Below are 18,029 nucleotides of genomic sequence, written 5' to 3' on the forward strand. Positions count from 1 at the left end.
TACTTAGCTGATAGGAATGAAAATGTTGTAAAGACCCCGTCTTCATATAAACTATTAATTGTGGTAAGCCCATTTTTAGCCCATTTATGAAAGGCAGAGTCTGAGCAAGAAGGAAGAAACTGGTGGTTATTTAAAATTGGAGCATAAACTGAAGACCTGTGCAACCCAATATGCTTCCTGAACTGTGACCAGATTTTAATAGTGTAAACAAGAACAGGGTTACGAGAGACTTTGGACGCTGTTATGGGAAGCTGAGAGCAGATTGCATAATGTAATGACATTTTTGAGTATAACGTCTCTATGAGGGCCCAGGAAGGACTGTTGCCAGGTTCAGGACAGGTCCAGAAGAGAATTTTATGGATATTGCAAGCCCAATAGTAGTGCTGAAAGTTCAGAAGTGCCAGACCCCCTTCAGATTTAGGAAGCTGGAGGATTTATATTCTGAGGCGCGCGGGTTTATTGTTCCATAAGAACCCAGTCAGCTGTTGATCAAAACTGATAAAAAAGGATTTGGGATGAAAACAGGAATATGTTGAAAAAGATAAAGGAATTTTGGGAGGGTAACCATTTTTATGAGATTGACCCGTCCAGCTAGGGATAAAGGAAGAGAGGCTCATCTAGTAAAATCTGCTCTGCATTTATCCCGTATGGCTTGAAAGTTGTGGGGAAATATCCCTTTAAAGGTACTAGGAAAGGTTACCCCGAGATATCTAAAGCCATCGAGGGCCAACTTAATTGGAAATGATGTGGGAGGTAAACCCTTGGCTGCTTGGTTTACACAGAATAGCTCACTTTTCTGAGAATTTAGCTTGTACCCTGACAGTTGTCCAAACTCATTCAGGATTGACAATACGATGGGAAGGGAGGACTTGGGGTTTGAAACATATAGGAGCAGGTCGTCTGCATAGAGAGAAAGTTTATGCATTCTACCATATCGAGTTATACCTTCAAATCTATCCTGACATCGTAGCCGAATGGCTAGGGGCTCTATTGCTACATTGAAAAGCAAGGGGGAAAGTGGACATCCCTGGTGCGTCCCCCTTTGAAGTGAGAAAGGTGGGGAATGAATCCCGTTAGTATGGACAGAAGCAGACGGGGACGAGTAAAGTAGCTGAATCCAGGAGTTAAAACCTGGATCAAAGCTGAATTTCCCTCGGGTATACAAAAGATATCTCCATTCCACTCTGTCGAACGTCTTCTCAGCATCAAGGGACACAACAACCTCAGGTGAGCTGGATGGAGTGGAGTGTAGTATATTTAATAATCTCCTTGTGTTGAAAAAGGAATGCCTCCCTGCCATAAAACCTGTCTGATCTGGGGAGATAAGAGTCAGCATTGCTTTTTGGAGGCGTTGTGCAAGGACTTTAGCCAGTATTTCGCAATCTACGTTTAAAAGGGTTGGTCTATAACGACTGGGAAACGTAGGGTCTTTGTCCTTTTTGAGGATCAGTGAAATGGACGCCGGAATGTCTTGAGTCATTGTACATCCTTGTCAGTAGCGGAGCAAGTGATGAAGAAACCCTTTTATAAAATTCAGCTGTGAAGCCATCAGGGCCTGGAGATTTCCCACTATGCATAGAATTGATTGCCTCTAGTATTTCGGGAGTGGTGATGGGACTACCCATCTCCCCAGCAAGTGTTTCTTCAACCTGAGGGTAGTTTACTAGGTCAAGAGGGCTAGGACTCTGTGTGGGGTCCATAGGACTCTGAAGTATATAAAGTGCCATAGTAATTTGCAAATACTTTATTGATTTCGGCTGGATCAGATACTATACTGCCTGATTGTGAAGTGATTTGGGGAATTAGTCTGGTGGTGCAGGCCGCCCCGGGCTTGTTGAGCCAGGAGCTTCCCTCCCTGCCTTATCACCTTGTTCGAAAAAAACCTGCTTAGACTGGGCCAGCTGCCTCTCCACAACTTGTGTCCGTACCATGTCCTGTTCCGATAAGAGCTGGAGTCGTCTGTTGTAGAGACTGGGTGAGGGTGAGGAAGCATATAGAGAATCTAGCTTAAGCAGCTCGTCTGCTCAACTGGAACGTTTAAACTCTATGGACTTGAACTGAATTGCAATTTAACACTGAAGTAACTTTAGCTTAATGTTACTGAGTGGAACTTAGCTTGCGGCTGAAGCAACGACACCTTCAGACAATTTTTATATCTTCACTTCTTTAAAATGATAAATTAATCATTAATCTTGAACTAATGTTACTGTACATACACTTTCATGGACCCTGGTCACCCAGAGGAGGATGGGATCCCCTTCCCAGTCTAGGTTCCTCTGAAAGGTCTCTTCCTGCTAGAGGCACTTTTTCTTGCCACTGTCGCCTCAGGCTTACTTGGTGCGGGTTTGGGCCGGTTACATGTAAAGTGTTCTGTGACAATGACAGTTGTTAAAAGCGCTATATAAATATAATTGAATTGAACACAAGCATAAAGGATTGTGTCTGCGTCAAACCTAGTTACATATATTCTACTAAGGTTCTTTGAATAGAATCAAGTGCCACATATCAAATAAGTGTCAGCAAAAAGCTTGCTGGGTTTGGAACACAGTCCCCCCAATGTGAAATTAGACCTGATTTTACACAGATCAAATGTATATGCATAACACAAATGTAAAGAAACTGTAGTGTTCCCTGCTACTCTGGTCTGTGTTTTTTAAATACAGTATTATAAAATGGTGCATGACTCAAATTTAGTCTAATTAAACTAATTCACATCCATGACACCATGCAGATTTAGATAGAACACATTGTATGTGTAAGAAAGTCATACTTCCTGATTTATGTAATATGTTTCAGGCCTGCTTCCTCTTAATTCTCTTTTGAAACCTGCTCTCCTCCTGCTATCCTGCCTCTCCTCACCTTCACCTTTCTCACCTGTTCTCCTCCTGCTGTCCTGCCTCTCCTCACCTTCACCTTCCTCACCTGTTCTCCTCCTGCTGTCCTGTCTCTCCTCGCCTTCACCTTTCTCACCTGCTCTCCTCCTGCTGTCCTGCCTCTCCTCACCTTTCTCACCTACAGTACTCTCCTCCTCCCATCCTGCTTCTTCATGCCTTTAGCTTTACCTTTATGTTTCACCTGCCTTTTCTTCTTCCTTGCCTGCATCTTTACCTGTTCTACCTTTCGCTGACCTGATATCAACAAACACTTAACACTTTCTCAGAATACTGTATTTTCTGGAAACTATATTATACAAACCAACTAGAATTGTTAATGATATTTATTTTCCAATAATATGAATGAAAAGGCACAGTTGACACACCGCCAAGATAATGTCTTACACATACATCTATTTTAACCCTCCCCATCACTGCAGTATCTGTGTGTCCCTCACAGCTCTCATCCTGAGCAGCAGCTCCCCACATGTTGAGGAGCCTCTCTGTGTTGCTGCCCCCTACTGGAAAATGACAGATAAGCATTAACATCAGTTTGGTTTCTGAAGCACTAACACCTTCCTTAGCATTTCAGGGAGTTTGGTATGTTAATGTTACTGCTACAGGAACAGGAAATGAACCAGAGTGAAAGATTAATGAGGGAAACCTCTATAGTTCACTTTCATCTGGCTTAAAATTTCAAGTCAAATGAGCTGCATGTATGATGTTGGAATCATGGCCGTATATGTTGTCAAATGAAACATATCACATGTATGTAGCATCAGACACTAAATGTATCACAGCTCATGTTAGAGCAGATTGTCCAAACTCACCTCTCTGTGCTTCAGGGCGACTGAGCTGTAGACCACATCGCTGGCTGGGGTTACAGCAGGACGGTGTGAAGAACATCTAGAGGACACCTGCTGAGAACATTTAGCTGCTTACAGTGGAGGTACAAGACCAACCTTTGTACAGGAACCACAAATCCATAAACTCCAAAACCTCCCATGTGAGTCACTGTGAATATCAGGGTATCATGGTACTTCTTGGTACATTACAGCTAATTCTGATACATGGATCTGACAGATCAGCTGAGGTATAAATGTACCTGCCCAGTCAGCACATTATTGATATACGTGTCACTCTCATTGTGATACTGGTCCTATGCCTGAACCAAACACTGATTTACATGAAACCATCTTACCTCTGGGTCTGACAGGACAATGGAGCTGTAGGTGACATCAGCACCAGGCTCCTCAGAGGCCTCAGAGAGGATCACATTATGACCATGTATCTATACAGAACCACCTGTCCATTCTTTAACTAACAGCAGTGGAGCATCATTGTTGGTGAGTTTGGTGATAATCTGATGTATCAGTTACTGTTTTGTACATATATTATCCAATTTCAGTTGTTTCTTATTTCCATGTCAAAGACATTTTAACTGTAATGTAACAAATGGATTATTAAAATGTACTACATGAAATACAGCTGCTTCCCATTCAGATAAATTTTAATTTTTACAAATAGATACATGGGTTACTCTCATAATTATCATTGTATATATTTTATTCCTGCACTTTACCTGCCCTGGGGGGTCTCTCTTGATGTTGTCTATTGCTGCATATTCAGGGTCTGGGTTCAGCTAGAACAAAGTCACAGCTCAGCGTTCAAACAATCACTCCTCAAGTCAGTTTCATATCATATTACTCTACAAAAATGTACTTTTTAATGAGTAAGTGGCTGTTAGTGCAGTTTAATTTCTGTTTTTGTTCTCTTTTAAAAGACGTAACCCTGCAGAATCTTCTAGACCAGTGATTCTCACCCTATTTTGCATCCTGACTTTTGCACCCAATTTTTAACCTGACAGTTCAGTCACAAAACGATGTAGGTAAGTAGTAAAACTAGCCAGCTCTCTCAAATTCAACATCACACCTACTACAATTTGAAAATTGAAAAAAAATGTGAGACTTTCTGATTTAAAAAAAAGCAATTTTAACATTTTTAAATAAAGGAAAAAAATGGGTCAACAACTTTCCAACTGGAGCTCACGACTCTTTCAAAGCTTGTCCAGACCAGCGGGTTAAGAGACGCTGTTCTGTACTTTCTGTATTAAATATGAACTTACTGTCAATTCTGTGTTTCCCTGATTTTGACTCGTTGTTGTTTTTTTCTCTACAAGAAAAAAAATTAGGAAATAAGCCACAAAAATCATTCTGTTCCCAGCAGTGTCTCTGCTCTTAAGTGATAATAATTTACTGTGTAACAAACAAGGGGTCTCTGAATTAGCATGTACATATATCCAGGGGCTAAATCAGAGTCTGAGAGGAGGGGGGGTCCTGTCAGGTACAGAGTGGGGGGAGGGGGAGTCCTGTCAGGTACAGAGTGGGGGGAAGGGGAGTCCTGTCAGGTACAGAGTGGGGGGAGGGGGAGTCCTGTCAGGTACAGAGTGGGGGGAAGGGGAGTCCTGTCAGGTACAGAGTGAGGGGAGGGGGAGTCCTGTCAGGTACAGAGTGGGGGGAAGGGGAGTCCTGTCAGGTACAGAGTCGGGGGAGGGGGGTCCTAAATAAGTCAGCATGCTGTGATACCATTTTAAAGCAAAACAAAATAGACTAAAACAATTGATCAAAAAGTCACTTATTCACCATCTGCATCAGCAGATACTCACTGTGTTTGTCCCACACTTTCCATGTGATGATGATAATGATCAACAGCAGCACCAATAAGCCCAGTCCTACATACAGAGCCAGCTGGACCAAGGAGCTGAATAAGAGGGTGGATTTGAACAGTAAAGTCTCACATGCTTTATAGCAACACAGTTCAGCCACATCTTTACTATTACACAGGATACATGTGAGGAACAGGAGACATTAACAAAGAGCATAAAAATAGCTCAAGATTTTCACACAACATGTTATACTGTTTTGTAAAATCCGTCCATCCATCCATCTTCTAAACAGGCCTGCAGTCTATCCCCAGCAGCACAGGACACAAGGCAGGGGCTCAGCCTGGATGGGATGCCATCTCAAGTTTATTGTAATTAAGAAACAAAATAAAAAGTAATATCCTAATTATCATAATTATAATGGCAGTTTCCCATTACAGTGTGACCAGGTAAATGCTGCTAGCTGGACACCACACTACTGTAAATGCTGCTGAAGGCTTACCTCAGTTTATCATTATTCCCTTCGTATTGATGTGCCAGAAAACATCAGCATTGGAAACAAGAAAAAGGATTGTTAAAATTTACAAATTAAAAAAACACTGTTTTGTAAGTCACTAAAGACTCTTAAGAAAAGGTCCTTTTAAAACTGATATAAGAATAATGGAAAATATTCCATAGAGCAGCTGGTTGGATACAGAATAATAAATTAGTGTTATGATCAAAATGTTCATATCCCAGGGAATTGCAATGAATTGGTGATATTAATTATTTTATTATAATATCATAATGTACTTATTGCAGCACTGGATCAGTTATTACAGAGTATAACTGTAACACTGGCCTCTGCTGCAATTTGAAACCACCTACAGACACATCAGCCAGTCTGCACACCTTCTGTAACAATTTTGTATTTGGATTTATATATATAACAAATGGCTGTAATATGGAAACGAATGTCTGTCTGCGGCAACATCCTGTGAAATGTGTCTCATTATACAGACACATCCTGACCTAGAAGCTGCTGATTCCTGAGGGCTCAGTACAGCTCCAGGTGTAACAAACAGATCAGACACTCATGTATTTGGTACAGAGCAGGACCTGATAGCATGGAATTCTGCCTCTAACTCTGTGTCTGGGATCTGGGCAGGAATGAATTACATACTAACAGCAGGATTAGATTATATACAATGTATTGGCCAGGAAATTAATAAGAAAACAGGTGCATGTATGTACTGTATAGTTAAATCTGAATCTGAATCTTTATTGTTCCTCAAGTGTACAAGGAATTCCTCTTGGTGCAGGTCATCACAACTGTATTATGGGATGTCTCCCATAGAGGTAATGCTGGCATTTAATCTTAATCTTTCAGTACATTCATACAGACACATAAAACTACAGCCATCCACCCATCTATCTTCTAAACGCTCATCCTGGTCAGGGATGTGGGGCCTGGAGCCTATCCCAGGCAGGACAGGGCACAGGGATGGAGTACATCCTGGACGGGATGCCAGTCAGTCACAGGACACATAGACACACTCTCTCTATTAGAGACACCAATTAGTCTGACTGCATGTTTTTGGACTGTGGGAGGAAACCCACACAGCATGTGGAGAACATGCAAACTCCACACACACAGAGCAGAAGCTAGATTCAAACCCCTAAGCATGGAGGTGTGCAGCAAGAGCACGACCTACTGGTCCACTGTGCCACTAGCACAGAACATATGATCCTAACAAATAGCTCTATTCAGCAAAAGTTATCAATAGCGGACTTTAAAGAAACACAGCCCCTCCCACAGATTATCCCTATAAAAAGCACAGACCCCCGTCATGGGTGAAACTGCGTAATTTGCTGTTTGGCTATTTTTCTTAAAGCACAAATTATTCACAGCCAGATTTATATTAATTACTTACATTCAGTAATGGTAATTGGTTTGACAGTAATATGAACTGGGATCTGCCAGCCTCCAGCATCACACCAGTACCATCCTGTGTCCTTCCTTTTCAGTCCCCTCATTGTCACACTGACGATTTTATTTACTGTGTCATCCCTGATCAGGACAGGCCTCCCATCCAAACTCACAGATCTCTCTGATGCACAGAAGCCCCCGATCTTACACCAAAGCTTCAGACTGTCACTGTTTCCATAGCGACACTGAACACTGATACTGTCTCCTTCCACACCCATCACCTCCTGTTTGTCCACTGACAGCCTTGGGGAACCTGAACAAGCAAATTAGTGGAATTAGTACAGGACTGTTTTTTTACTGTTTAATACCCCTACCAGGGGAGAAGCCCTTCTAGATCTTGTTGGAAAATTAGAGGTTTTAGAACAATCGGACGGTAGTGATCATAACATGGTTAAATTTGAGGTTAATTTTAGTGTCCAAAGAGCAAAGTTAAATTAAAAGTATACAATGTTAGGAAGGCTAACTTTAATGGTATGAGACGGAAACTAGAAACTGTAAACTGGATGGAGTTAAATAGCAAAACAGTTGAAGAGGCATGGGAATTTTTTAAAACACATTGTTGTAAGTGCAAGAGGACTAAATCTAAATCTAGGAAATGACAACCAAGGTGGTTTGCTAAGGAAATTAAGAATAAAGTCAGGAGGAAAAGGGCTCTGTTCCACAATTGGAAAATAACTAATGATTTCAAAATTAAGCAGGAGTATCTAAGTCTACAGGTAGAATTAAAAAATAACATTAGACAGTCCAAGAAGGATGTAGAAAGAAAAATTGCATTGGAGGCTAAGGATGACAATAAAAGTTTCTTCCAATATTTTAACTCCAAAAGAGCTCTAAAAGCTGAAATCACTAATTTGCAGGATAGTAAGGGCCTTATAATTGAAAATGAAATTTGTCACGCCACGCTCCGTCCGCTCCTAATGTGTGCCACGCCCACCTCATTACCTCCTGTTTCTCCCTGATTGTTCTCACCTGTGGCTCGTTACCCGTAGCTTGTCTGTTGTATTTAGTCCTCGTCTGAGTCAGTCTTCCCCAGACTTGTCATTGATGTTACCCTGTGTTCTTCCCCGTTTTGTATAGCCCATCCGAATAAACCCCGTTTACCCTTCTTCCTGGCTCCGTTTCCCTGCTCCCTGAATCGCCTCCCCAGCGAACGTGACAGCGAACGTAGCATGCTAATATAACACCCATATTCAAAAAAGGGGATAGAAGTAATCCATCAAACTATAGGCCAATCAGTTTAACTAGCATTACTGGAAAAATAATGGAAGCTATAATTCAAGTGAAAATGGTAGATTACCTAGATGCAAATAACATCATAAAGGATAGCCAACATGGATTTAGGAGAGGTAGATCCTGCTTAACGAATCTACTTGAGTTCTTTGAGGAAGCTACAAGTGAAATTGATCACAAAAAGGCCTATGATGTGATTTACTTAGATTTCCAGAAGGCCTTTGATGTTGTCCCCCACCAACGGCTCTTACTAAAGCTTAAAGCTGCAGGGATTTTAGGAACTGTGGCAGCTTGGATCAAAAACTGGTTAACTGACAGGAAGCAGCGAGTAGTTATTAGAGGTACAATGTCACAGTGGGCCTGCTTTCATAGTGGGGTACCGCAGGGTTTAATTTTAGGACCACTATTGTTCATAATTTACATTAATGATATTGACACCAATACATACAGTAAACTGGTTAAATTTGAAGACGACACCAAGGTGGGTGGTGTAGCAGATACTGATCTAGCAGCAGAGAGGCTACAACGGGATCTGGATTTAATTAGCGATTGGGCTGATACTTGGCAGATGAAATTTAACACAGATAAATGTAAGGTAATCCATGCAGGGAGCAGAAATATAAAGTACAGATATTTTATGGGTTCCACTGAAATAACCCACTAAACATTGGACGTCGGATAGGCGTGCAGATCATGTCTATATTAGGTCCGTCAGTCCATGACCAATTCTGGACATCTATACAACGTCCAAACTAGGTCCACAATTTGAACGTCCATCCATGACCCAACTTGCACATCAATATGACATTCAACATTTGAACGTAATTTTTTTGACGTTATTTGGACGACTACGACAGGTGCAGGAAATATAGTTTTATTTACAAATATCAACATTGTTGTTATCAACATAATAAATGGAATACAGATGATTATTTCGAAACAAACATGATTTATTATGTTAATGCGTACGTATTTTATGTGCATTTGCGCTGATATGACAATAAATTATATCGTGCATTGTTTTTTATGTTCGTTCTGAAAACCATGTGAAAACTGAGTAGTGCAGAGCAGCTGTAACAGTTTTATCCACGTCCCTCGCGGACACTTTTGTGCACGTGCAGAACGCGGGATTTCAAAATCTGGCAGCAGCTTGATGCCCGGTCGAACAAATTAACATCCAGCTTGCTAAACCAGGTTAATGCTAAATTTGTCGCCTGGCGTTACAAAACAACCCCTTCAGTGGACCAAAACATACAAAACATACATTTGGACCCTCATTTACATAAATAATGTAAATGTCACCGTTGACTCATGACTTGTGTAAAGTAAACACTGGCAGATTCATCCCCTTTTAAAAAAAATTCCTACCTTATTTAAAATAAGATATGTTATTGTTATTGTAGCTCATACAATGAATATGTGTATTTATTTTGTATTAGACATATATGCCTGAAGACAGTGATCATATTTTGTACAGATATCATACCATCAGTGACTGACAGGTAAACCCGATCTCCAACATCTACATCTCCAAAGATCTCCACACCGCAGGGGTAATAACCAGAGTCCCCATCTGTCAGATTGTTGATGGTCATAGTGAAGACTTGCTGGTCAGGATCATCTCTGATTGACACTTTGCCCTCCTGTGGCGAGTCAGTATGTACTGTAGAAGTACATGATTCCCTATTATTCCCTCTGCACCAGTATTTCACATGAGTTTTATATCTGTCGTCATAGAAACATGGGATGGTGACAGATCCTCCTCTCTGTACAGACACCCAGCTCACTGTGGACACACTGTCAGCACCTGCAGGGAAAACAATTGACTGAATTCACATTTTTCAAATTAACTGGACTTTAGGGGCCAAACATGCTCAGGCAGGGTACAGATTGCTGGTGTGAGTAGTACACCCTGACACTCACTGCCTCATCCTCTGTACCTTCACTGTCTCTGTCGTTTCTATTCTCAGACACAGCAGGCAGAGTGAAGGGGGAGTGGACACTTTAAACAGGAAGTGATTAAACCACAGGGCTGAACGTTTAGCACTTCAGCAAGTCGTTCCTTTTTGTCACTTTTTAAAGCATAACTATTCATCATTAGTATAATTCATCATCAGGATAATTATGTAGATCCTAATGCAGGAAGCACACAGTGTAAAGTGAGGTAAACCTTCAACAGCACGTCAGTCCATTGCAGGGCACTGGAAGCTGGAGAAATGCCATGTGAACCAAGGAAGCCTGCAAACTGCACACAGACACAGTCATTGTCACATTCAAAACCAGCACTCAGAGCTGAGATGGCAGGTGTATGAGTCAGATATCTAATATCAGGATAAACTAAAGAGACAGAGAGACAGAGGGAATCACGGCAAGACCAACAGAAGACATGGGCTTCTGACAGTAAGACATCAAAGTCCATCACTGTTTACTGTCGATGTCTAGTTGCTCTTAAATTAACTACAAGTGCAAAAATGGAAATGTTTTTTGAAATGTATTCAGCTTCCTTGGTTTCCTGTGTCATTCATGTAACTCACACTTTTTTCTGCAGCCTTACACTTAAAGTGTGAAATGAAGATACAGTATGAGAGAAGAAAGCAGTGAGGTCTGGTTCTGTCAAAGATTGTAACCTTTACGTTTATGTCTGTGCACTGATGTATTTTCTGTGTATTTCTTGTGTGTCACATTTTGATGTTGCTTTAATTTTGCTATTTACATGAATTCCTCAGAAATGTGGTCCTGGTGGAAGGCTTCCATCATGGATGAATGCCACCCAAGAAGTAAGCATCTTGGACTTGCTAATGATAAGTTACATTAACACTTACACTACAGAATATGTCTTTGCTTTGGTGCCTTAGCTAATAGTGTCAGTAAGTTAGCAGTAAATGTCAGCTAGCTATTGTTAATGTAGTCTCACATAGCCGGACCTATTAGCTACAGTGGGCAAAGTGGACAAAGGTGCCCAACAACAACAGCAGTAATGGAAATAGGAGAGTCTGACTGCGAAAACCATGCATATGAACAGAACTCCGCTCCAGGAGCCTATGAAGTATGGCTGGTTGCTGTAACAGAATTTTTGAATTATGTAATGTTTAGCAATTTGCAATATTGTCACTTGAATTCTGATAATGTTGTTTGCAAGGTCACTGGTCTGTATTTACAGCTGGAGAAAGCTGGCTTTTATTTTACCAAATATTATAATAGAATTTCTACAGTTTCTAAAGGCATTTAAAAAGCCCGTAAACTAGTTCTTTTGAAAAACTGTGATTTAGTTTTCCATTTATCTATAAACTAATGTATTATACATATATGAAAGCTATTAAGAGCCAAATAAAAGCCTAAATAGTTAGAACTGTCTCCTGCTTTCGCTCACATAAAGATGGTTTTCTATACACATACAGACGATTGCACACTTTTCTTTGGAACAGCAATATTGTGTTTTTTATTTACTCATGCTGGCACAAGGTGCTGATTGCATGCATTTTAATCTGGGCTCATTTCACTTTAAAAACAAACTTCATTCATTAGTTATTTTTAAAAAGTGACCCTATAATTTTGCAAATGCCCCCATCTTTAGACAATAGTGGCAAAAGTTGTCCCCCCCATACATATTTTAAAAATGTTCGAACACTGCAGACATGTAAAATCTAGAAAAAGCCTTAAATAATTGTTTCTTGGCTGCAGACCATAATGCCCATGAACACCACAGACTAACAATCCCAGGTCCACTCTGTGGTTGTGCCATTGTGCACCTTCATGGTGCTAATTGGAACCACAGAACTTGGTGTCTAAAAGGAATCCTGAAGAGGCACTGTGGGAATGTTAGCCAATCAATATGCTCAGCTCTGCCTGCAGAACGTCATGAATTCTAAAAGGATTTATTGCACTTGTGTGAATTTTTACCTGAGCATAGAGCACGAACCTCTGCCATCATACCATATACACTTCCTGGAAAAAATAAAGTCACCGCTTGAATTTTAAATACTTAAGAGCCAAAGATTGATTCGTTATTGCAGTGATTAATATGTTTGCAGCATTAAAGTGAAGTCAGCTGAGTACCTGAATCTACTGAATAACCAGGTTATCCAAGCAATGGGTTATTTCTTCCCTGATGGCCTGGGTGTATTCCAGGGCGACAATGCCAAAGTTCGTGGGGCTCCAATTGTGAAAGTTCTCAGATGTCAGTGAAACATTAAAGCAAATCTGGATGAAAATTAACATAGTGATGCTGCATAAGCTCATCGAAACAGAGCGATGGTGAATGTGCACCATAATCAAAGCTAAAGGCCGTCAAACAAAATGCTGAAGTGTGTGACGTGTTTTTATCAGACAGTGTATTTCTCTAACATATTGATGTGTCTGTCTGGGTCTGTCTTGTTGACCAAGGCAGATCCTTGATAGCGGCGATCATTTTTATAATATTTTTGATTTTTTCAATTTTCATTTGAAATCCATTTTAGGTTTATTAGCATTTTAAAATTTTGTATTCAGTTGTAGTTATTTTAAATTCAGTTTAAATTTTAATCCCCTGCGGAAAAACAGCTAAAAACCAGCTTATGTTGGTAGCTGGTTATGGCTGGTCTAAGAGAGTAAAGTCCCAACTCAGCTAAACCAGCTAGAATGACCATAATAAGCTAGGATGACCAGTTAAAGCATCAAACCATCAAGCAAAAATACATCTTAAGCTGCTCAACTATCATAAGTTGGTCAACCCGCATATCCAACGGAAGCTGATCAAGCTGGTTTTTTAAACAGGGATAATTTTAGAGAGATCTCTACTCAGTACCACTGTAATGAGTGACACTCACCTGTGAGCCCAGCAATGAGAAGAACCAGGAGCATCAGAGGATCCATACGTGTGTGTCACTGAGCCCAGATCTGTGGAGACTGACACTCACTTCCTCATCCTGTGTACCTTCACTGTCATGGTCCTTTCTATCTCTATTGTGTCTATTGTCACACACAGCAGGCAGAGTGAAGGGGGAGTGGACAGGAACTGACAAAACCACAAGGCTGAATGTTTAGCACTTCAACATGCCATTCTTGCATTATTTATCAGGAGAGCATTAAATACACTCTCATTTAATTAACAGATCCATTAATAAAATAACCTCAGCATAAATAATTAAGGGACATGCCTGAATTTGAGTACAAGTGTATTTATAATTGTGATATCACTAGTAAGAAAAAAATTAGTTGGATATCACTGTTGCCTCAAAGAGTCATGTGTTTCACCATAGCTGTTTAATCATATTAGTATAATAATCTAGATGCTAATGCAAAAAGCACACAGTGTAAAGTGAGGTAAACCATCAACAGCATGTCAGTCCATTGCAGGGCACTGGAAGCTGGAGAAATGCCATGTGAACAGAGGAAGCCTGAAAACTGCACACAGACACAGTCATGGTCACATTCAAAGCCAACAGTCAGCAGTGCTGAGATGGCAGGGGTATGAGTTAGATATCTAATGTCTGGATAAACTAAAGAGACAGTGAGATTTTGGGGAACCACGGCAAGGGCAACAGAAGACATGGGCTTCTGACTAAAAGGCATGAAAATCCAACTCAATGTCCCCACTCTACTCACACACCCCTACCCTTAACAACCTGTATCCCCCACACACTCCTCCCACCTATGCAACAATCATTGTTATTAAAAGCCCAACACTGGGCGACTTGTCTCAATGTAACCAAGTTCACTGAATCTACACCTATGGCTGTCCTTTCATGTGCCATCACCACGTGACACCGCTTCAATTCAGGAGCGCTTTGTCTCAAATTAAATCAGTCACAGATCTTCTCTTATCCAAAGATCTGTGAAATATTTTTTGAGTTAGCACAATATTGAGATCAATTGTCTGAGCTGCCCTTCTCTTTGATATTGCATGATAAGACATGATTAGACAAGTAGACCTACTTACCTACCTGCTTACAGTACCTACCTACCACCATCTTTGCCCTGCCCCCCCCCCCCAAAAAAAAAATAAAAAATCACCCTCGTCTCACTGCAGAGAGACAGTGCTGTTTAAAGTACTGGTTTTGCTGCTATGTGGTTTCCTCCTCCAGCTCTCTCTTTCCATCACACACAAATGCACCAGCACCTCCTACCTGATGCACAGATGCTGCTACCAAACAGCCAGTTAAGAATAAACAGAAACTCATTCTCAGAGCAGAGGTAGGAAACGATCTGAAGATTGTGTGGTTTTGAGGCCAGCGTTTCGCTAGCAGCTACGAGACGCCTCTACACAGGAACTGACTGCTGAGGGCACTGCGAAGGGTGCAGGGAGTGTAGCACGACTGAATGCACTGGAGGCCTCAGGGGGCAGTGGGGGGGGGGGGGGGGGGGGAACCATCACTGAAGTACTGTCTAGAGAGGCAACAATGTCGCTATTGGCTGCCCTTTACATGGAAAGAAAATGCTGCCTAGGGCCCCTTCATGTGAGACATTATGATGATGTGCCCAAGAAAATGTGATGTAGTGTCTCACACACAGTCACTATGGGCACTTTTAGAGGCACCAATTCACCTGAACCACGTGTCTTTGGACTGTGGGAAGAAACGGGAGAACAAAGAGGAAACCAGCCTAGATACAGGGAGACCATGCAAACCACCCACAGAGAGCTGGGCCAGGTATCGAAACCACAAGCCTGGTGGAATGAGGCCCCCACGCTGCCCCCAGTCTCTACCAGCTAGAGGGTAACTAGCTCTCCAAACCTGCTGCAAAGTGAAAGACAACTAGGTTTAACTTTGACCCCTGATGCTGATCTTGGCCAAAGATAAACACAGACCTGCTCCATTAGCACGTGAAGCTGGGTGTTTAGACCCCTCTGTCTGTACACACAGAAATGACTGATGGCATCCCTGCTGTCTGTTCACAAAACCACTGGTGCTGCTGAAATGAGCCCGGTAAGATCAATCACAGGCCACACAGAAAACCAACGGATACAAGAGACAAGGACATTTTATCTGCACTGACAGAGTCTTTATATTGCTTAGATACTAAACGGGGCACGTTACAGTATCATGCAGTATACAGTGGTAACTCAGAACTTGAATTTAATCCGTTCAGAACTCCGGATCGAATCCTAAAAAGTTCGAGTTGTGATCGAATTTTCCCCATATGAAATAATGGAAAACCAATTAATTGGTTCCCGGCCCCAAAAAATTACACCTAAACATGTATGTGTGTGTGTGATTATTATATATATTTATATGATATTACACGACCGCATATTTGTACGCGACCGGCTGTGAAAGTAGTTTGTTAGTTGTTGCGCACGACTTGCCGTGAGTCTGACCAATCAGCGCTGGAACCATTGTAGTTCAAACTACGGTAGGTTCACCGTGAGTCTGACCAATCAGCACTAGAACCACTGTAGTTTGAACTACGGAAGTCCCAACTAACTAACGTGGTTCGAACTACAGTGGTACGACGGTTTTGGGAAACAGTCGTACTTCGGATATTGGTTAGTTTGAACTTCCATAGTACGATGCATCGTTAATGCTAACTTCCGTCGTTGTTTGGGAAACACACCCCAGGGGGACTTTGTTGATCTGTATCCATTACTTTAGCCTTACTTGGATGATAAGAAATGCCAGCTGGCATTCATGTTAGTAATGCTAAGTTCACTTAAGGGTCTGTACTGGCGGGTGATGGAATCCGGCAGTGTGGGACTCTCCAGAGGTTGCCCCGCTCCTTAAAGAGCTTCAAGGAGAGTTTGCCGTTCCCTGCCTCAGGAGCTGGAGAAAGCAGTAGAGACCTTAAGGAAGCTGCTCAATTTGAGGAAGACGGAGCAAGCTTCCTCGGCAGAAGACACCGCTTCACTTGAGGCGGCATCCGATGTCTCTGCTGCCCCTTCCCCCAAGGCCATGCCCGCACCCGAGGCGCAAACCCCGGCGACCCCAACACCTGAGGCACAACCCCCGGCTCCAGTGCCTGAGGTTCCTGTCCCTGTGGTTCCTGCTCCAGTCTGTGAGGTTCCTGCTCCAATACCTGTGGTTCCTGCTCCAGCCCCAGTTCCTGTAGTTCCCGTTTCAGACCCTGCTCTCGTTCCCGTGGTTCCAGCTCCAGGCCCTGCTTCAGACCCCATACCCACTCCAGTCACGGCTCCAGACCCTGAAGATCCACCCTATCATGGCAGATCCAGGCCAGAAACCCATCTCTAAGTGTGGGAGAGGACACCTGCGCTGGGGTTAGGTCCCGCCTGCCCTGCCCCCGGGTTTACATTCGGTCCCCCTTGCCTGCAGTTCTCCTGGCTTCGGCTCGACAGTCGCCGGCTGTGGCTTCACCGTCACCTGCATGCTGCGGCTTCTACTCCTTCCTTGCCTCCTCCGGTGTCCCCTTCGCCTTCCTTCCCACCTCCTCCAGTAGTCCCTCTGCCTTCCTCCTCACCCCCTTCAGTGTCTCCTCTGCCTCCTACCTTGCGGTTGCCGAGGGTCCCTCCAGCTCCAGCCTCGTGGTCGCCTGTGGCCCCTGCTGCTCCCGCCTTCGGCCGGCTGGGGTTCCCTCTGGCTCACTGGTTCCCCCGGCCCTTACCTCTTTGCCCCTTGGGTTGGTGCCTGCTCCCTGTCCCTCTGTTACGCCTTTGTTCCCTCCTGGTGCCCTCTTCCTTTTGTCAGTGTGCCCCCTGGTGTTCCTTCATTGTCCCCGTCTTTGGTGTTTCTGGATCTTGTGGTCCTGGCCTTGGTGCCCCTGTTCACATCTGTGTTTGTTCAGTTGCTGTCCTGGTTGGTGGTTCCACTGCAGCTCTGAGCCACATGCTGAACCCACTGAGCTATACTCTGGTCCAGGGATTTGGGAGAGCACATTGGGGCTGAAGGACAAGAAAGAGGAAGGAGAACAGGATGACCAGCAACACCTGCTGGCCAAACTGGGAAGAGACACAAAGGGTAGGGTCAGACGGGCACTGACACTGATAGTACCCCTCACCAAATGCACAAACACTGGGTGAGCAAAGGCACGACCAGGGCCAGCAAGATTGAGAGAACAAAACTTAAAAAGCACAGAACAGGAGGGGAAAAAAACAATAATGTAAACCATGAAACTGGACAGACAGAGCCAGGATGTGAAACACGGGAGCAAGGAGAAACAGAGCATACACATGGAACTGGTTTTTGGACCACCAAATGAGGTAACAGACCTTAGGGACCTGAGGCGGGGACCAGGATGGAGTAGGAGAACCAGAAGGGAAGGGAACAAAAGGAGCTTAATGGAGCAGATGCCTTGGGAACAAAGGAGGAAGCGACTGGGTAGGACAGGCGTGTCAAACTCCATTCCTCCAGGAATGGAGTTTGACACC

The 18,029-nt window shown here is 42.9% G+C and overlaps 1 protein-coding gene across 1 annotated transcript; it reads right to left on the reverse strand.

Annotated features, from left to right (window-relative positions):
- Positions 1–3,297: 3,297 nt before the first annotated feature.
- On the reverse strand, positions 3,298–13,617 carry LOC111841879 (polymeric immunoglobulin receptor-like). Its single transcript, XM_072711726.1, has 10 exons — positions 13,540–13,617; positions 10,221–10,541; positions 7,449–7,757; positions 6,038–6,056; positions 5,539–5,633; positions 4,999–5,045; positions 4,456–4,515; positions 4,075–4,134; positions 3,704–3,793; positions 3,298–3,394 (listed from the first exon to the last, which is right to left on the reverse strand). Exons 1-10 carry the CDS (start codon positions 13,583–13,585, stop codon positions 3,392–3,394), a joined length of 1,050 nt encoding a protein of 349 aa, XP_072567827.1. The 5' UTR covers positions 13,586–13,617; the 3' UTR covers positions 3,298–3,391.
- Between the last annotated feature and the right edge of the window lie 4,412 nt (positions 13,618–18,029).

The sequence above is a fragment of the Paramormyrops kingsleyae genome, chromosome 4, assembly GCF_048594095.1.
Source record: "Paramormyrops kingsleyae isolate MSU_618 chromosome 4, PKINGS_0.4, whole genome shotgun sequence".
NCBI classification, from domain to species: Eukaryota; Metazoa; Chordata; class Actinopteri; order Osteoglossiformes; family Mormyridae; genus Paramormyrops; species Paramormyrops kingsleyae.